The sequence below is a fragment of the Martes martes genome, assembly GCF_963455335.1.
Source record: "Martes martes genome assembly, chromosome: 16".
Lineage (NCBI taxonomy): Eukaryota > Metazoa > Chordata > Mammalia > Carnivora > Mustelidae > Martes > Martes martes.
Window position 1 is genome coordinate 48,108,728 of NC_137904.1, and position 21,595 is coordinate 48,130,322.

The 21,595-nt window shown below is 39.9% G+C and overlaps 1 protein-coding gene across 1 annotated transcript in view; it reads right to left on the reverse strand.

The window, feature by feature from the left end:
• NSF (N-ethylmaleimide sensitive factor, vesicle fusing ATPase) overlaps positions 1-21,595 on the reverse strand; it is a gene marked incomplete at its 5' end in the record, with an annotated part of 149,338 nt that overhangs the window by 25,910 nt on the left and 101,833 nt on the right. Inside the window, 3 exon segments of the mRNA XM_080826861.1 lie at positions 3,325-3,404; positions 5,565-5,631; positions 18,248-18,381. Of these exon segments, the coding sequence (XP_080682987.1) occupies positions 3,325-3,404; positions 5,565-5,631; positions 18,248-18,381 (281 nt within the window).

Consider the following 21,595-nt stretch of genomic DNA (forward strand, 5'->3'; position numbering starts at 1 on the left):
TGTCTCACTGTGGCTTCGATTTGCATTTCCCTGATGCCTAACGATGTTGAGCATCTTTTCATGTGCTCGTTGGCCATTTGAAATTTATTAATTTTAGAATGTTTTCACTTTAATCATACCTTGCCAAATATAAATTACAACAATGCAAATAAGTAAGCCCACCAAAATGAGTGGACACTCAAAAAATATCTTTGGAAGGAAGTTATCTATATTTTTTATTGAATAAGTTATTCATGAAGTACATGTGTATAAACTTGTGCCAGATACTGTGAGATTTAAAAAATTAGGTAATGTTCCTTTCCTCAAGAATTTTACATTTTTTTTTAAAGATTTTATTTATTTATTTGACAGAGAGAGATCACAAGTGGGAAGAGAGGCAGGCAGAGAGAGAGAGGGGGAAGCAGGCTCCCTGCTTAGCAGAGAGCCTGATGTGGGGCTTGATCTCAGGACCCTGAGATCATGACCTGAGCCGAAGAAAGAGGCTTAACCCACTGAGCCACCCAGGTGCCCCAAGAATTTTATATTTTTATAAAATGGAAAGTTATTACTAAGTCTTTTTTTTTTTTAAAGATTTTATTTATTTATTTGACAGAGATCACAAGTAGGCAGAGAGGCAGGCAGAGAGGGAGGGGAAAGCAGGTTCCCTGCTGAGCAAAAAGCCCGACGTGGGGCTTGATCCCAGGACCCTGAGATCATGACCCGAGCTGAAGGCAGAGGCTTAACCCACTGAGCCACCCAGGCGCCCCTATTCCTAAGTCTTTAATCAAAATGCTACAAGTCTTTTTAAAATATGCTCTATTTATTTCTATCAGTATCTATTTTGGATTACAAATAATTTTCAACCAAGGAACATCTCTCTGTTTAAATGAATGTATTTAACAATGTAAAGAAGAAGCAGTTTAAAAAATATCATTGAAAAATGATTCTTCTTTCTCCCAAATGATTTTTAGCATAAATTCTTTTTAAGCTAAAGACTTAACGAGATAGAATTTTTTTAAAGATTTAATTTATTTATTTGACAGAGAAAGAGCATGAGCAGGGGGAAGCAGTAGAGGGAGAAGCAGGCTCCCTGCTGAGCAAGCAGCCCAATGTGGGACTTGATCCCAAGACCCTGGGATCATGACCTGCTTAACCAACTAAGCCACTCAGGTATCCCTGAACAAGATATAAATTTAAATGCCTGGAGAAAGTCCCCCGATCTAATTATTTTTAAAGTGCTACTTCCTAAGAAAGGGTTCTTTTTGTATGTGATACATATGGATATTGGGGTTATTTACTTTTTCCAGCAACTTTATTTAATCATTTATTTATTGATAAGATTCTATTTATTTATTTATATGGCAGAGAGAGAGCACAAGCACAAGCAGGAGGAGGGCAGGTTGAGGCAGAGGGAGAAGCAGACTCCCTGCTGAGCAAGGAGCCCCGATGTGGGGCTCGATCCCAGGACCCTGGGATCATGACCCGAAACTAAGGCAGACACTTAACCGAATGAGCCACACAGGTGCCCAAATTATTTATTTGTTTTTATTTTTTTTTTTATTTTTTTTTATTTTTTTTTTTTTAAAGATTTTATTTATTTATTTGACAGACAGAGATCACAAGTAGGCAGAGAGGCAGGCAGAGCGAGGGGAGGGGAAGCAGGCTCCCTGCTGAGCAGAGAGCCCGATGCGGGGCTTGATCCCAGGACCCTGGGATCATGACCTGAGCCGAAGGCAGAGGCTTTAACCCACTGAGCCACCCAGGCACCCCTATTTATTTGTTTTTAAAGATTTTATTTAATGGGGTGGCTGGGTGGCTCAGTCATTAAGCGTCTCCCTTCAGCTCAGGTTATGATCCCAGGGTCCTGGGATCAAGCCCTGCATCGGGTTCCCTGCTAAGCAGGGAGTCTATTTCTCCCACTATCCCTGTTTGTATTCCCTCTCTCACTGTCTCTCTCTGTAAATAAATAAAATCTTAAAAAAAAAAAGATTTTATTTATTTATTTGAGAGAGAAAGAGAGAGAGACACAGAGAGAGTGTGTGCGTGAGCAGAGGGAGAGGAAGACAAGCAGATTCCCCACTGAGCGGGAAGCCCGGCACAGGGCTGGATCCCAGGACCCTGAGATCATGACCTAAGCCAAAATCAAGAGTCCAATGCTTAACTGACTAAGCCGACCGGGTGTCCCTTTTTCAGAAACTTTAGATTTATCTATTTACATATTTACTGAAGGAATCATAGAAGGGAAAAATAAACTCACTTCTCTAACTTCAGCCTTAGAATGAACTAAAACTCCAATTACTAGGAATGATAGTTTATGGACAAATGATTACAAAATCCTTACAATGCATATAATGCAGTAAATTTTCAAAGTTGTTGTAACTTGTTTCTTTTCAATAGACTATTCTAGGATTACAAAAAAAAAAAAAAATCCTAGAAAATCAAGACAAGTCCATCACTTTTAGTTCTAACACACACATGCGCACACACAAATTTTAACTGTTAAAAAGCACATTCACCAACTTAACATGAAATATTTTCCATACAGCCTACTTAAAATCTCTAACTTCAAATACAAGATTCCCATACAGACATTAAGATGTTTTTCAAGATAGTGCTTAACCCCTTTGTATTTGTCTTTGGCATTTCTCAAAGGTTACAGCACACAAAATCAGTTAAGAGAATTTGTGCCTTGTATCATAGCCAAACATGCTCCGGCAGCCTCTACATAATTAACATATTTAACCAACCCTCATAGATGACTTTTAAATGTGTTAAGTTATCAAAATCACCGGTCTCCAGTAGCCACATCAATAAAAATGCAACCACATGAATGGAGATCCTGGCTATGAACTCCTTCCTCAAAAGTGCCACATGACCCAAGAGACATAATTCAAGCTTAACTGTAAATACTTTTTAAAAAGAAAAGAAAAAAGAAAAATCTGCCTACAGGAAGTAAATACCCCCAAATACAATTTCATGGGAAAATCTATCAAATGACAAATGAAACAAATGGGAATATATATTCAATCCATTCTACATGAATATCACGATCTCTCATGGGAGATGGAGGTGGCTAGGGATGTGTAAAACCCTGGGGAATTTAGAGAACAACAAAAACAGAACTCACTAATCGAAACTAGGATTTTGGGATCTTCAGGAAGGAAATTTCTCTGTTAAGAAAATCATTTACCTTAAAACAGAAGTCCAGGCCAGATGACTTACCCCAAGGCCCTCAACAACAGAATTTTAGGCTTATGGTCGCTTGCTTACTTAGCTGCTTGTTTGCCCTATTATATGCAATCTCCTGGGAAAATTCTGTGAAAATGTTTCTTATGTTATTTTTACCTGAGGAGGTGCCTTTTTGAGTAGCACGAGAAGAGCCTGTAATACCAGGTTAGAAAATCGAGGGCCAATCGGAACATAATCTGGAAGAGAAACATTATTATGTTTTAGGGATTCAATACACACATGCACATATTCCAAACATTCAAATTACCTGCATCAAGAGTAAACATCGTCCTTACTTAGGCAACTAATGATAATTAGAAAAATAGTATCTCCAATAACTTAAATGCTTAAAACATTATGTAAGAACTCTAGTCTGTAAATCTTTTGAAAAAGCTTCGAAATATCCACTTTAAATTCAGGTAGACATCGTTGTCTAATATTCAGAGATAGTTTTTTTGTTTTTGTTTTTGGTTTTTTATGTCTTTTTTGAGGAAGAAAGAAACCCAGGTGTCCTTGTTAACCATTTCCAAGAAATTACTGCAAAGCCTGGTAATACAGTAAGCTCACAGGCAACAAAACATACTAGAAAACGAGTAAGGGGGAAATGGCAATTAATAATGTAAGGAAGGTACTTCAATATAACCGATATGATGGTAGAGTCACTAAGACTGGTCCTCAGATGGTCCAGAACAGAGAACATTCTAAAACTTTCTGTTAAACTTCTACTAAACCTTCAAGGCTCCGCATAAATGGCCCTTCGTCAGCTTTCTCTGCATACCGCATATATACACACCCTGGCCTGTGCTTAGAACTACCTTCAGGCACCAGCCCTCTGAAGTCCAAAATGATCTTTCCCTTTTCTGAACATCCAGAACACACAGCAAATTCTACTTTGCAATAATTTTCACAGATGTAGGCTATAACAGCAGCATGTCACTTATTTTTTCCGAGACCCTAATAATTCCAGCACAGTGGAAAGGGCTCAGCTTACTTGTCGAATCGATGAACAAACAAGTACAGATAATAACTATTCATACGAGTGAAAATATACTCAGAGGGCACACATTCCTGACATAGTAGTGTTGCTATGACCACACATCTCAATTGTGTTTAGATAAAGGAATTTACACAGAGCTATGAGTTTGTGCTTAAAAGCTTTTAAAGAAATAATCCTATAAACTGGGTTGAAATGTATCAAAAATAGCAGACCAAAAACCCCAGGTCACTAGATGAAACTATTACATAGTTTCTAAGAAGACCTCAGATTCACCTTATGATATATAGGGACATCTTTACCCTGTAACAAACACTGCCTTAAGAAACAAGAGAATAAATAATAGAGGACCTAAAGCAAGTCTGAAAATCATGAGGAAAATGTGGTACGAACAGTTAACTTGAAATCATTCCTACACCACTTTGGACAGCTTAAGAAGGGATCACTCAGGTGTTGGGTAGTATTTTCAGAAGTTGATGAAGTCACCATGTGGGTTCAATTTCAATACAGCATCCTGAGTCACTATTATAATGCATTTATCCCAGATTTACCTAATTTTTGCAATGGAATAAAATGTAAGCAACACTTTTCTGGCATGTACTGGGAGATGACACCTCGTGAGCTGCAATGCAGGAACAGTCTTATTATTCGTCTTTATATAGGGTAGCAGTGCATTTCAGCACAAGAGATGGTTAATCAATATTTTAAAAAATTTTTTTTAAATTACTGTAGGGCACCTGTAACTTTCAAAATGTTTTCAACACTGTTATCTCATGTTTGTCTGTGCAGTTCCTCTATGGGATAAGTAAGAAAGGGAATCTAGTTTCTGTTCTTATAAAACAGGTACACTTGATTTCACTGCAAAAATTAGATAAATCTGGAATGAATGCATCATAACAGGGACTTGTTCTTTAAAACAGAGACTGAGGTCCCAGGGAACTTGCTGCTTCTCCCAAGTGTTATTTCATTCCATTCATAAGCCCTTATTCCCTTAGTTCTGTCGAAGTTCTTAAGCGGAAACTCTGGGATACAGGCAGCTCAGAGGTACTAAATAGCAAATACATCCATCAGTGGAAATTATTAATCATTTATTACAGGGCAGAGAACTCTGTGGAAGAAAGAAAATAATACGAGGTGTGGGCCCTGATGGAAGAGCAGTTTATGACGGAGTTACAGTCACACATATTCAACATGAATTCCATCCCTGACTTCAGATAGAACAGACAACGTAATTCCTTATAAGACAAAGAAAAGTGTTTCTATTGCTCTCTACTTTATAAATACCTGTTATTTTTCTCTTGCAATTGGTGAGACATTAGTGTAATGAGGCCAAGATAGTACAATGGCTAAAGTTAAGACTCACCAAGCAGTCTCTCAATGTCGTCCACAACCACACAACTAAGCTGGGATTTGTACGCATCATCAAAGATCTGGAAGAAAGTAAAAACCATTTATCATCTCGCTGCTCTCCATGATTATGACAAATTCCAAGAAGATAAAATTAGTTAATTCTTGAGCAATGCCTAAACAAAGCACAGTGTAACACCAGTATTTGGCTCTACCACACTAGAATTTAGCAGATAATAGGATTTTAGAGCTAAGAGTTCTTACAACCTAAAAATGAGGAAATTGAGGCCCAAAGCAGTTAAATGACTTGTTCAAGAGGACACAACTGGACCTTGGCTGAGCCAGGAGAAGGGTGATGCTGTTTTCAACTCCGAGAGCTGGATGTGTCACACACACCTGGGCAGGCGGAGGGGCAGCTGGTCATTAACCAACGGACAAATCCATCAAGTGTATCACAGTGTTCTCTCCTGTGTCCGGAGCGTGACTTCAGTGTTGTGACTTAAGAGCTAGATGGAGCCACAAGGGATGGGTAGAATAAAACTGTATGTCGTTTTATTATTGGTAAGAATTGTGGCCCTGGGGTGCCTGGGTGGCTCAGAGGGTTAAAGCCTCTGCCTTTGGCTCAGGTCATGATCCCAGCATCCTGGGATCCAGCGCTGCATTGGGCTACCTGCTCAGCGGGGAGCCTGCTTCCCCCTCTCTCTCTGCCTACTTGTGATCTCTGTCAAATAAATAAGTAAATAAGTAAAATCTTATTAAAAAAAAAAAAAGAATTGTGGCCCTGTTAAGCAGGAACAACACCTTGAGACCAGCCTTTGCATAAATGTGAGGGTTCCTAGTCTAGTGACTATAACTGGGTTTCAGGGCACCCCATGGATATCAATGGTAAGAATTAATTTCCGCATCCCAGCCCAGTCTCTCTGGTTGATAAATAACCTCAGTGCACCAAGATGGTAACCACCTTCTGCCCATCTGGCTCGGGGTGGCATAATATTCTTTAGTGGTTATCTTATCTTTTTTTTTAAAATTTAATTTTATTTTTTCAGTGTTCCAAGATGCATTGTTTATGAACCACACCCAACAGTGGTTATCTTTTAACCATAGATGATTAAGTACTAGGCACAGAAATAAAGTAAATTGAGTTTTCACTATTAATACTTTTCATATTAAGTTTTTTTTTTTAAAGATTTTATTCACTTATTTGACAGACAGAGATCACAAATAGGCAGAGAGGCAGGCAGAGAGAGGGGGGAAGCAGGTTTCCCGCTGAGCAGAGCCTGATACGGGGGCTCGATCCCAGGACCCTGAGATCATGACCTGAGTCGAAGGCAGAGGCTTAACCCACTGAGCCACCTAGGCGCCACTCATATTAAATTTAAAGACAACCTGTGTATTTGGTCTTGAAAGTATTTATAACAATTAAGGAAATTTACCGCATCAAGATTAATAGATTAGCCTTAATAGTTCAACTTAAAATAGGCCATGGAATAATTCATTTTGATAAACTTTTATGTTGGAAGGTAAAAGATAAATAGCCTTACGAACAGTAGAGATAATCTAAGATTCACCATATTTATATTATTGGTTGTATTTTAATTTATCACTAAACAAATATTACTTTGAAACTCAATGTTTTGTTAGACAACTGAAGTACTTCAAAGAGAAAATAAAACATTTTAAATGTGTAAACGTAGTTTAACATATTTAAATTTAATTAAGTTGTAAAAGTCCCCTTTTAAGGAACTTCTAAATTTCACTAGACCTACAAATAGAATAAGAGATGTCGGGGTGCCTGGGTGGCTCCATTAAGTGTCTGCCTTCAGCTCAGGTCAGGATCCCAGAGTCCTGGGACCCAGCCCCTCACTGCTTCGGGCTCCCTGCTCAGCAGGAAGCCTGCTTCTCCCTCTCCACTCCCCCTGCTTGTATTTCCTCTCTCGCTCTCTCTCAAATAAATAAAATCTTCAGAAAAAGAGAGAGAGAGAGATGTAAGTGGACTTTTTAAAAAGTTTGTTTACTTTTATGTTAAAAAGCTAGGTCTCATTACAAAATCTTAATATGTTGACTTTTCATTTTCTAAACCTTAAATTAGCTACGTGTGGTCTTTTTTATGCTCAAAAGTCACCCTCAAAGATGCAAAACAAAAACATGGAAAAACAAATCAACTCATGTTGGCAATCCAGATAGTAAGTTCCTCCCAACACACTATCTGCTCGGTAAGGTAGGCATTGTCTTCCTCAGTGCTATGTATTCAATGTCTGACACCGCACTGTTGTTAACACATGTTCCCTAGATGCCAGAATGAAAGAAAGCCTCTGGTGCTTTCCTTTGCACCATCCCCTCTACCGTCAGTCACTCCCCCATACTACCTTAAAATCCCACTTACCCTTTCATCTTTGGCTACCTGTCTCCCCCACTGGATTGTGAGGTAGATAAAAACTTGATTCATGTCATCTCAGGGACCCAGCACAGAACAGTATTTATACTTGCCCAGTGAATTCAGTGGTTGAAACAACACAAGTTCTAATTCCATCTGGCCATAAACCACTGTCTCTGTTCTGCTATGGTATAGCATTTTGTATACTGTGTACATATTAAGGATTCATTACATTCTTCCTTGTATTATACTAGAATATAAGCACTCTGAAGGCAAGTACTATCTTAATTATCTCTGTATCCTCCTATCACTTAATAGAATACCTTACCAGAAAGTAATCAATAAATATTGACTGCAAGAATAAATATGCATTTTACTTTGTTTTTTAAAGATTTTATTTATTTGAGAGCGAGAGAGAGAGTGCACAAGCAGCAGGAGGGGAAGAGGGAGAGGGAGAAGCAGACTCCCCACTGAACAAGGGGCCCACCAGCAGGGCTTGATCCCAGGACCCTGAGATCATGACCTAAGCCCAAGGCAGACACTTAGCCGACGGAGCCACGCAGGTGCCCCATAAATACGCATTTTACAATCAAGCAGAAATATTGAGTGAGTAGTTGGAGACATATGACTGAAGTCAGGGTATGGAGCTCACCCTCAGGGCAGTAACTGCTGAAACCAGGTAAGAGGATGAGACCTTGAGGAGAAATGGCAGAGGTAAAAGAGTAACAGGCTAAGTACCAAATTTTAGAGTGTTACTCTATGCGTTCATTTGACAAACATTTTCGAATTCCTACCGTATGTCAAGCATCAGTGAGGGCAATGGAGAGAGTAATGAATGAGACAGATATGATCATACTTCCACAAAGCTTGGAGTGGGGGAAGCAGGTTACAGGAAACCATAATAAAGCATGACACTACTGCGCTGGAGGAAACTTGAGATGTGTTGGTAGTATACACAACAGAGCTGTGGTAGTCCCTGGGGATACCCACGCATGTGCTGGTTCTTTCTCTCGCATGTGGTAGGATTATCGTTCCCCACCCCCTCTCAAGGCAGGGATGACTATGGGGCTTGCTTCAGCTAATGAACTATAACTGAATATATATCACTTTCTAAAAGGAGCTTTAGAGCTACTGCATGATTCACCATATTCTCCTCATCCTGCCTTGGCTATACCGATCTCACAGGTGAGAGGGAGCTTCTGTTATGTGTTAGGGTGAGTCTCTGAGAAGCTACAAGGAGCAGAGCTCCTCCTCTGGGCCACGATGGACACGTAGGATGAGCAAGAAATTAACTTTGTTATGTTAAACCACTGAGATTTGGGAGTTGCTCGTTACTGCAGCATAACTTAGCCTATCCTAACCGACATGGAGGATTACGTAGTCAACGACGGTATCCTAAATTTAGGAAGTGGCGTTTAAGCTGAGATCTGAAGGATAAACCATCAGTGGAAAATGGGGAAGAAAATGTCCTAAGCAGAGCGAGAATATTAGGAGGCTTGGAGTGAGAAAATTCAGGAACTGACATATAGTCAATAAGAATTAAAATGAAGAGGAGTGTGGTATGTGTGGGGAATGATAGGTGAGAGATGAAGCAGAAGAGGTGACAGAAGAACCTGGAACTGGAGGGTCTTACAAATTTCACACCAGTTGGAACTTTTATTATAAAGGCAACAAAAAGCCACTAATTTTAAACAATGGACCACCATGTCAGGTTTATGATTTAGAAACATTTTTCTGGCTGATATATAGAAAAGCATCAGAAGGGAGCAATCATTTTTTTAATACTGTAGAACTCCAGGTGAAAGACAACGGTGGTCTGGGAGTGGGTGTTCTGATAAATGGATGGATTCTAGAGATATTCAGGAGGCAGAACTGAAAGGACTGGGTGATGAATGGGTTTGGTCATGAGGAAGAAACTAGAGTTGAGGGTTCCTTCTGGTTTGGCTACTGAAACAGAGGACAGGAGAGATGCTGGTTTGGGGATGGATCATGAGTACATGGAAAGAGCAAGGAAAGAGGAGCCCCTTACCTCTCTCTGCACCACTACCAACCCCCCCCCCCAAATAGGGAAGAAAAACAAGACATTTACTTCAGCTTCTTGATACATAATGATCAAGCTCTGAGTTGGTGACTCCAAGACAGGAGAAAAGTTTAGAAACAGTTTCACAGTAGTTCTCGGCTCTGGTTTTTTTGTTTTGTTTTGTTTTTGTAAGACTGGACCAAGACAGCAGTCAACATGGTATCCCATAAACTCTGGTGATGTCAAGGAGTCGCTTTTCAGAACGCTCCCTCTTCAAACCATTTTTCGGAATTCTGCTAAAGGCTCTGATGCAAGCATACGATTGATTCTGTGTGTCAGGCTGTACTAGCATGGATTAGAGCCAGAGGGCCTGGGACACGGGGGCCTGGCTATCTGCAGTACTCCATTTTTCCTGAGTCAGCCCTTCTCCCTTCTCAAGAACAATACAGAGCTTCCACCGCTCCAGGAACTCAGGAGTCAAAACTGGGGTCAAAACTGATGCTAAACTGTCCACTGTCTCACCAGTTTACCTCTGACACTGAGTTCACGAAGCATTACAAATCACTTCATAGCTGACTGCATGATTTACCTATAAGATTTGAGAAGAAAAGCACCTATGGCAGTCATTTAATGTAGGGTTTTTTTTTTTTTTTAACAGCTCTTAATGTACTAATTACTATCATGAGGAGAGGAGCACTCAGGGCTCCCTTAACAACCTACTAACCATGACAAAGGCTGTGCAATTCCAGTTGTAACTTGACCAGTTTCAGTTGACAGGTCAACTGAAACTCCTTTGGGTAGCGACTTGACTCTAATTTAAATACACACACCCCTTTCACTTCTTACACACATAATTCTTTACCTCACCTAGTCACTAGTGTAATGTAAGGTCACCATTCTTCCTCTGAATCCTTGTTTTCAGCCCACTCCTCAGCCCCTTCCGCTCCCCACCCCCGGGGCCCGGGTGCCAGCCCGGTGTTCACTAAGGAGACACTCAGACTTGACGGCCAAGTACACGTGATTAGCTGCCAGGTGAAAGTCTAAGTGAGAGATTTACACAGTGAGCTGGGAAGTTCTACCGCAACTCTAGGTAGCTAAATGAAAAAAGGAGGAGAGGTACCAGAAAGAAAGATGCAGAAAAAATACAACTGTACAAACTGCCCGCTCTGATGTGCCAAACCTGCCCCTCCTAAGAACGCCCGGCACAGAGAGAGCCAGCTCCCGACCGAATGATGCCAAAGGACAGTTAGGCAGGCAGGCCGGCTGGAGCTGGGGCTGTACATCGAAGACTCTTTAAAAATTAATTTAAATTCAGATCCTCTCATTTAGTAAGATAAGTGTATGCCACTTAAGCCTTTCTTGTTGAGGAGGTTATCCATTGGGTATCAGGTAAGTAGTTATCATGCAAACCCAGACACCTGAAAGGGGGCCGCTGCTAATAATCATTCTGGAACAACAGCTAAAAACCAGGACTGCTCAAAGCAAATTGGAATGTCTGGTCACCGAAGTTCTATCGGGCCTCTGGGCCTCTTCCTGTAGGGCAGGTAAAATGATCAGTATAGATAGTCTCAGAGCCTGGGGAGAAGTCTGAAAGAGAAGGCTAAAGAAAAAGAATCCGAAGAACTAAAGGAAGAAAAAGTGGGTGAAAGAGTGGCCCCAGTGAACATGGACATAATGAGAGGTCTATTCTAGAAGATGAATAGTATCTCTAGAACACACAGAATCCCACAGTCTATTTCTGCTCTCTGGTACCACCTCTCCTGTGCAAAGGTAGGTACTAGGTCATAGGAGACAAACTGAAACGCAAGGAGCCCGAGCTGAAGGCGAGAACATGCCGGCTGCGCTATGCACACTGTGCCAAGGGAGGCGCGGGTCTCCTGCCACACGGGGGCTGGGGCAGGTCTGAGTATGGCCCTCAAGGACACTGCAAGCGCTCCAGGCACAGAGCCCACTCCTGGAATCTACAGACAAGCCGGGAGCCACCTGTGTGCACGGGAGGGGCAGCAGCTGCCGAGTCTGGAGTCTACGTGAATACAAATGGGAACGCGCCAGCGTTCGCTCCATGTTAATCCCAGCCTTTCAGAATCACAAACCACAGCAAAGCGTGTTCTAAGTGGATTCCATCCTCCATTTTCTATAACCTCATTAGTGCTCTGAGGTAAGTGAAGCCAAATTCTCCCGTTCTTCTGGGGCTGAAAGAGTTCATCTCAGTTCTGAAGTGGCTGGCGTGAAGTACTTAGTAGGAATCTGATGACAGTACGAATCTGATGACTTAGAAAATCCCTAATGCAGTAAATCTGTCAGCAATTAGTTGAAAGCATACCCTAATCATATTTGGTAGCATATAAAAACGTAAATGAGCAAATTCAAATCGGTGCTATCAGTAATAATCTCTAGTTTCTAAAAATAACTTGGGAGTAGACCAAGCAAACATTAGCTGTCTTCTAATGAAACTGCCTCAGGAAGTGGACCTAAACTTTTGGCAAAGTACTAAAGCTTCCTGGAATGACCTTAAAATCCTTCATTTGTCCTCTCTGCTTTTCAGGAAAAATTCCTTCATTTTTCACATAATGCAAACCCCAGAGTAGGGTATTCTTAATAATATAAAAAGTCACAAAGTCTGAAAGTTCTCCTAAAGGCTGCACCGTCCTCCTTTGTGTGCCAAAGAGATACGAACGCCAGAAGACAAAGTGTATTAAACAAAACAACATGCACCCCCACCCCCACCCCCAGTCGTACGGGGACCAGTAGTCACTTCTGGAGTGTCCACTTGTCTCGGTTAATACATGCACAAACTTCGACAAATCAGCTACATGATATATTAGGATGTTAACCAAAAACATCCAAATTCTGTTGCTTAGTAACTGCTGTCAAAAGATCCAATTTCCAGCTCTGCTCTTTGTATGGACTAAACCATGAAAAGAGGAGGATTAGGCACCATGATTCTGTTCTGTACAGACTACAATTTGCAGTGGGATTTACAGGAGGATATTCAAAGAAGATTATTTCCTTCTTGCAAAGCTAGTGGAAAGGAAAATTTCTTCCATTAATTTTCAGTCCTTTAAAAACAAGACTATATGATGTTATTAATGGGTATAGTTTTATAGATCACAGATATTCCTACTTAATTTTGTTCAAACAGTTCAGTCACATTGGATTGTTCTATTTCATCTCTGTACTGATTGTGTACTCAGGAAGCATCAAGATTTGGTAATTAGTTAAAATCAAACTCTACTGTTTTGTTCTTTTGTTCATGTAATGCCACTAATAGAACTAGTAAAATAGATTTAAAAAAAAATACACATGTGAATACGGATAAAGGAACTAAAATTTAAAAATAGAATGGAGCTGGGAAACAAACATAAAATGGGGGAGAAGAAGATCTGTAAACACTTCAAACATCTTAATGGAACATATGGTATCTCCACCCACCCCACCCCCCAATGTGAGGATAATGGCAGTGTTGAGAAGTTCATCCAAGGAGAAAGGATTTATTAAGCAAATTAAGAGAAGTACAAGGTAAAATTTAAATTAATTGAAAATAAACTACTTTCATGTATTTTAGCATCATCCATATGTGAACAAGAAGCACTAGCTTAATTACAATTAAATCTAAGATACTCATTAATGCAAGCTGAACGACCCTCTCTACTAACAAAAACTCTTACCTCGTGGTTTAAGTAATAAAATGGTACATAAAGATGCTCGTTCTATGAAGCAACAAATCAGACCACCTCTCTTTAACAAAAATTAATGTGCTAAAATTATATGAAATTATAATATTTCTGAGTATCACGAACTATTGCCATTAGAAAACACTTAAAAAATCTTTTAACTTGAGCACTTAGTCATTAAAATGTAGCTGAAGAAATAATTTTTTTTAAAGAAATAATTTTAAATGCTAATCTATTACCTCTCGAATCGGCAAGAAATATTTCAATTAATAAATTGTTAAAAGATTTTATTTTTAAGGCATCTCTACACCCAACACGGGGTTTGAACCCACAACCCCGAGATCAAGAGGTACATGCTCCACTGACAGAGCCAGCCAGGCAGCCTTGCAAAAAAAATATTTTAATAACATCAAGTATCAGTGAGAGTCCAAGGCAATGGACACTCACAAGATGGGACTGTTAGTGTAAACTGGTACAACTTTTTGAAGAGGTAGACTGTAGAAATCAGCAGTATTTTTACATAAGAGTTTTGATACCAATATTTATCAAAAATCTTCAAAATATTAATGTTTTTACTTTAGCAATCCTAATTCTGTAGGAAATAACCAGAAATGTATATACAGTAATCATGATATGTAAAAATAACCACTACACTTTATTGAGCTCATATGATATCCCAAGGCACTGCATGATACTTTACATAGATTGTCATCTCACTTAATTCTGAATATTATCTTCATTTCATAGGCGACACAACAGAGGCTTATAGGTTAAGTGACTGCAAGACCTGTTAAGTGTTGTGGAGCTGGGATTCAAAGACAGATCTATTTGAGACCTAAGCCCAAGTTCTCAGCCCTTAAAATATGATGCTACTCTTAGAAAAACCTAGTAAGGAGGCACCTGGGTGGCTCAGTGGGTTAAAGCCTCTGCCTTCGGCTCAGGTCATGATCCCAGGGTCCTGGGATCGAGCCCCACATCGGGCTCTCTGCTCAGCGGGGAGCCTGCTTCCTCCTCTCTCTATCTGCCTGTCTCTCTGCCTACTTGTGATCTCTGTCAAATTAAATAAATAAATAAATAAATAATCATTCCTTAAAAAAAGAAAGAAAAATCTAGTAAGAAAATGGGGAGTAGTGATGTCCCTAGTTTGGTGGTTCTACAGAATATTATATTTAATTGTGAAAAAACCTGGAAACAAACTGAATGTTCAGCAAAGGGGGAATGTTTAAACAAATATTATACAGCTATTAATATAATACTGAGATACATTTTAATGACACCAAAAAAAAAAAGCCATAATATATTAAGTGAAAAAAGCAGGTTTAAAACAGTATGTCCAATGTGATCCCCAATGTGTGTGTGTGTGTGTGTGTGTGTGTGTGTGTGTCTGAGTACAGAAGAAAACTGAAGGACAAATATAGACTCCTTTTTTTTTTCCTTCTGTGTGTTCTTTTTTGTGTGTGTGATTAGAAGAGCTGCATCTTTGGGGAGGAGCAGCATTTAAAAGGAAAGAAATGTCTTTCCAGAATTGATAAAAAAAAAAAAAGTACAAATTATTTGTGTTCTGAAAAAAAAAAAAAAAAAAGAAGAAGAAAATATCTTCCCATCCTAACACTAAAAATGAAGGGAAGAGAACAGCAGTGGGAGGTAGACTAGAAGTACTGAGGAATGGCATTTATATTTCATTTTCAAAAGCAGCTTGGAAGACTTAGCACCTTTAGACTGGTTTGAGCCCGCAGGCTTTTGTCAACCTATCATTAGGCAACAATGTGAAAACTATTTGCAGGGAAAGATTTTGCAATATTTCTAATATATTTCTAAGACACCTATGCTTCATTCTTTTCTCTGTTCCTGTATGTACTTTAGTTTCAGGGGATAACATTTTTTTTTTCCAGAGAAAATAAAAAAGTCTAATACAAATTTATTATACCGGTGACATGGAAATAATTTTTGTAACTTTAAGGGTGCATGGATGATCCAGACAGTGAATCATGAATCAAAACAATTTTGAATAAGCTTGTATAGACACTTATTTTTCTATTCCTTAGCCTTCCACTCATCTAAAACTCTACCTTGAAAGGCTTTAACAATTTAAAGATTAAATCATAAGTTATTAAGCCATTAATTTAACCATTTAAGCCTCTAAACCCAGCACATATTACCTTCCCCCCTCAAGTCAATTTGCAAGAGATTAAAATAATAAAAATGATAATATCTCACACTTACAAAGCAGCTTTGATCTGGAGGAGCCTAAAGTGCTTTTTTAAAACTTTATAGAAAAACTAGGACCATTCCACCCACATCTCCGAGTACATCTGAGGTAGCAGCTGGCAGCTGGGGAAAAGCAATGGAGTAATTTACCATCTGCAAAGGAGACTACTGCTTTAGAACACGTACGAGGAATGGATGGGCTTCTGGAAATACGAACAGAATTAGCTGTTCAATTAAATGCTACATTCGATGGCTACAGATTCCAAGGGCTATTATTTAAAGTTTCACCAGAAGAAGGTGTTTAGGTTCCCTTTAGAGGGGGAGAAAAAAGCCCCCAAAAACAAAGAAAAGCCACCCCCACCTACATTAGGGAAGTTACTGGTTCTAGTGATTCTGTCTAGATGTTCCCCAGGAGAGCTACTACTGGTTTCACCTCAGACACAGAATAAACGGACTATGATATTTAAGTTCTTTTTCTGTCTGGCAACATTTCCCTCTCTTTCACACTAACTTCAAAGACTTTTACACAGAATATTTACCTTTTTTCAAAGGTTTTATTTTCTTTTGAGCGGGAGCAAGTAAGAGAGAGAGAGCACAAGCAGGAGGCGGCGCAGAGGGAGAGAGGGATGAGCAGACTCCCCACTGGCCGGGGAGCCTGGGATCATGACCTGAGCCAAAGGCAGACGCTTAACCAACTGAGCCATCAGGCGCCCCACAGAATATTTACCTTGATGCTACAGTGCACAGGACACGAATCCTGGTTCAAGCTCTGGCCCCCTCCATCCATTTCAAGCATGTTACTTGAACAATCTTCTGCCATCTGACCAAACAAGAAGCTAGCCTCTCAAACTTACATTTTTTGGGAAACTGCTTTTTTAAAAATATCATCTTTCCTCTGCAGTCTCTTCCCTTAAAAAAAAAAACAAACTAAAGTCACTGTACCCTCCATCTTTATAAAGCTGGGTCCCAAGAGCAAGTTTAAAGAACTCCGGAGCTGTCTTTATAGGCAGCACCCCAATTCTCAAAGCTCTTCTCTCAGATTCTGATTTTCATAGCTAAGAAAGATCAAGCATGAAAAATTGGATTTAACTAAAAGAAATACTTCAACCAGATAAAAAAAAAAAAAACAAACAAAAAACAAAACTTCTTCACTGCCTGGGAGTATACCAAATCAGAGCATCACTGGGAACACAAGCTACCAAGGGACATGAAACAGTCACTACATTTTCATCAGTGACTTTGGTTGTTTTTAAAGAGCAGCCACTTACTATCCTAGAAGCCATACACGGCATTTGTTTGAATGTAGGAGAGATGGACCAAATGGTCTTAGAGTCCTTTCAGCTCTAAGATTCTATTCTCTGTTGCTCTTTCACTGATGGTTCAAAGCAGCTGCATTAAGAAGGTGACAAATGGCACTCAGAGAAAGGAAGGCAGACTCTGACTGTCCTAATAGACCACCATCCCTTTGTGGGGGTTTTGAGACTATCTTTCCAATGATGTACCTCTGTTCTTTCCCAAACTACATAGTCAACCTAATCGACCCCAAACACTGTGACTTTGTACACTGATTTAAAAAAAAAATCCTAAATGAATTTGTTCCACTCAAATACTTTTAATTTTAAAGATTTTATTTATTGATTTGACAGAGAGAGAGAGGAGAAAGAAAGTGAACAAGGGGAGGAGCAAAGGGAGAGGTACAAGCAGACTCTGCACTGAGAGCAGAGCCCATCGCAGGGCTCAATCCCAGGACCCTGAGATCATGACCTGAGCAGAAATCAAGAATGGGATGCTCAACCGACTGAGCCACCCAAGGGCCCCTCTACTCAAATACTTTTAACTTGATCTTTCTTTCAATCAAGTCAATATAAACTTAAGAAATGAAAATTAACTGTAATATGTATTAAACAAAACAAAATTTGGGGGCACCTGGGTGGCTCAGTTAGTTAAGCATCTGCCTTCGGTTCAGGTCATAATCTCAGGGTCCCAGGATCGAGCCCCAAACCAGGCTCCCTATTCTACAGGGAGTCTGATTCTTCCTTTCCATCTGCCCCTCCCCACACTCATGCTCTCTCTGGCTCTCTCTCTCAAATAAATAAAATCTTTTTAAAAATCCATAATTTGGAAGATAAAAGAATGCTAATAAGAATGCATTACAGACTGATGAATCACAGACCTGTACCTCTGAAACAAATAATACATTATATGTTAATTAAAAAAAAAAAAGGAACATATTACAAAGTTAAATCTACCTAAAACACAGTCACTGTTTTCCCCCAAATTCTGCTGATAATCTAGCTCCGCTTGAGAACATAGTTGCTATGGCTTTTATATATATACATGTACAAAGATCGATACAGAGGTACCTGTGTACACACCCGTATCTAAGAGATTGGAGATTAAAATGAAAGTAAAAATCTTGATACCTTCTTCATGGCCTGACACTTGGCTGTCTCAGAAAAGCCAATCATCTTATCAGGAGAACAGATCTTGATGAAGGGGAAGTTGGATTCCTCCGCAATCTTCGCAGCTAGAGCAGTCTTCCCACTATGAGGAGGGCCTGTGCAAAGATAGGAGCAAGTCAGGGGAAAAAAGCCAACCTAAGCAAAAGGGAATAAAACAAGTTTAAACGTTTATCCACAATGTACTGAGGTCTCAACTAGTAGCTCATTAACATTTCCTGACACAATTTTATAGCAGACATGTTTTCTCTTATTTATTAGCAACTAAACTTAATGAACTGATTAGCATTTCTCAAAGGTATGATGAAATGCATTCCTTCGTTCTTTCTCACAGTCATAATCTTTCAAACTTCTGGCTAAATACATAAAATGCAAGGGTTTTGTTTCTTAAAAAAAAAAAGATTGTGTTCAAATGCGTATCCATACTCACGTTATGAGTTCCATCAAATCATATGTCTAACAAAAAATATGATCTTTTTATGAGATGACATTGGGGGCAGGGAAAAGCTGCTTTATAGAAGCACATGTGCCTTAAAAAGCTAAAACTTTAAAGATTTAGTTAGGCCTTCTCATAAAGGCAACCAAATCTGTAAACTTAACTGTATTTGGACATTTCCTCTTTCCCTTCTGTGAAACGGAAGATGTGTCCCTCTTCCATCCATAAACCAACAAATTCTTCCTTCTCATCTTCTCAGGAACTTGACACTGTCTATATCCTCTTCCCCATTTGTTCCATCTCTGTCCAACAGCATTTCAGCATGCTTTAGTCTACCTACCACTTTAATAAACAAAGCAAAGACCTCTTTCTGGACTCACACCCCTCAACACCACTCCTTCTTCTCCCTTCAAAATGGAACTACTCCAAAAAATTATCTGTGCTGGCCCCCTTCACTTTTCATTTTCCCTCCATCCTCAAACAAACCCTCTGGCTTCCATTGCCATTACACGGAACCAGGCTCCCATCTGGGTCACCAATGCTCTCTAGGTCACCAAATCCAACAGACATTTTATCTGTTCGCTTCTTAGGAGTATTTGATGTAATGGATAACTCCTCTTTTTAAAAATATGTTTCTTGACTTTTGCAATAGCTCCTTCTCTTTCTCTCCCTCTTACCTCTTGCTCAGTCTCCTTTGTCTACTCTTCCTGCTCTACTTGGTTTTTAAAGGTTGACATACCTCAGAGATCAGTTCTAGGCCCCCTTTTCTTCTCAATTTACACCCCTTCTGTAAGCCACCTCACCCAACTCCCATGGATTCAACAACAGTCTATATATACAGACAACTCATGAATGTTACTGCCAGCCAGACCTCTCTTCTGAGCCCACATATCCAATGGGCTGTTAATATTTCCAATTCAATTATCTTATAGGAACCTCAAACTCAACATATCCAAAACTGAACTCGTAATTTTTCTTCCTGAAATCTGCTTCTTCACCGGCATTCCCAATCTTGGCAAATAGCACCATTTACCAGGCGGTGTATACTAGAAACCTGGTGATTATACTTAATAACTCTTCCCCATATTCAATCTAGTTACTTAATATTTCTAAGTTTAGCTTCCCCATTTACCAAATAGGCCAAATAGAAGCATATGCCCTCAGAGGATTGAAGTGGGGTTTAAGTAAGTGTAAAGTGCCAGTAGAGCGAGTAGCAAATAACAGTTCAAAGAATGTTTCCTTAATTGTGATTAATAACTAGTAATAATAATGAAGTCTCATTTATTCTCTCTCCTACATATTTCTCAAACTGGTCTACTTATCTCCATCTCCACTACCCTATGTTACTTTATTTTTTTTTTAAAGATTTTATTTATTTATTTGAGAGAGAGAGAGCACAAGTAGGGTGAGGGGCTGGGGCGCCTGGGTGGCTCAGTGGGTTAAAGCCTCTGCCTTCAGTCAGCTCAGGTCATGATCTCAGGGTCCTGGGATTGAGCCCTGCATCGAGCTCACTGCTCAGCGGGAAGCCTGCTTCCTCCCTCTCTCTGCTTGCCTCTCTGCCTACTTGTGATCTGTCAAATAAATAAAATCTTAAAAAAAAAAAAAAAGTAGGGTGAGGGGCAGAGGGAGAAGCAGTCTCCCCACTGAGCAGGGAGCTCGACGCAGGGCTCCATCCCCGGGACTCCGGGACATGACCAGGGCCAAAGGCGGACACTTAACTGACTGAACCACCCAGGCGCCCCTACCCTATGTAACTTTAAACCACAATCAGCTTTCATTAAGTTGCATTAAGGCAACTGCTTCTAACCATTGGTTTCTCCTGTATCTTTTCTCACCCTCCAATCTATTCTCTACCATGAAGCACTCATGATGTTTTGAAAATACAAATCTTATTACCATGTCACTTCACTGCTTAAAACCCTACAAATGGCTTCTATTATCCCTCAGACAGAGACTGAATCTTCAAAATGGTCTACAAGACTGTGTACCAACTGGCTCCTGTCTACTACTTCAGTTTCATGTCTAGCCAATGTCCCTATCTGTTTCAATCCCCTTCCTCCCCAGGCCTCTTTCACGTGCTGGTCCTTCTACCTAGAACATCTTCCCCAATTACTCTGCTGGACCAGCTTCTCCTCATCCTTCAGGTCTTGGCTTAATGGGTTTTAGGAGGCCCTTACTCCCAGACTTTGGAACGAGTTAGATCCCTCTGTCATGTGGACTCAACAAACCTTGCTGTTGTACTAATCATAACTGTAAACAAGTAACTAGTGAATAGAATGTCCCTGCTTTTCTGTCTACTTGGTAAAATCCTAACTAATCCTTCAAAGTCTAAATTAAACACCATCCTTTGCTTTCTTTCTTTCATCATCCCTGGGCAAAGTGACTTGCATTCACACACGCATTTACACACATATACTGTAGTTAAGAATTTGTTTACATGTCTTTTCTTCGTGACCAGACTGAATTCTATGTCTTTGTATCTCCAGCAACAAGTTCAATGCCCAAAACATTTTACTCAATGAATACTTATTTAATTGAATTGAGTACTATGTGCTATCATACAGTCTATTACATAACACAGCACTCAGTGGATAGTTATTTAATTGACTTAAGTACTCTGTGGTAGCATACAGTCTAGTAGGTAACAGAAATTTAGATACAATCCCACAAGAAAACTAGTTGCTATCGGGACGCCTGGGTGGCTCAGTTGGTTAAGCAGCTGCCTTCGGCTCAGGTCATGATCCCAGTGTCCTGGGATCGAGTCCCACATCGGGCTCCTTGCTCAGCAGGGAGCCTGCTTCTCCCTCTGCCTCTGCCTGCCACTCTGTCTACTTGTGCTCACTCTCGCTCCTCTCTCTCTCTGACAAATAAATAAA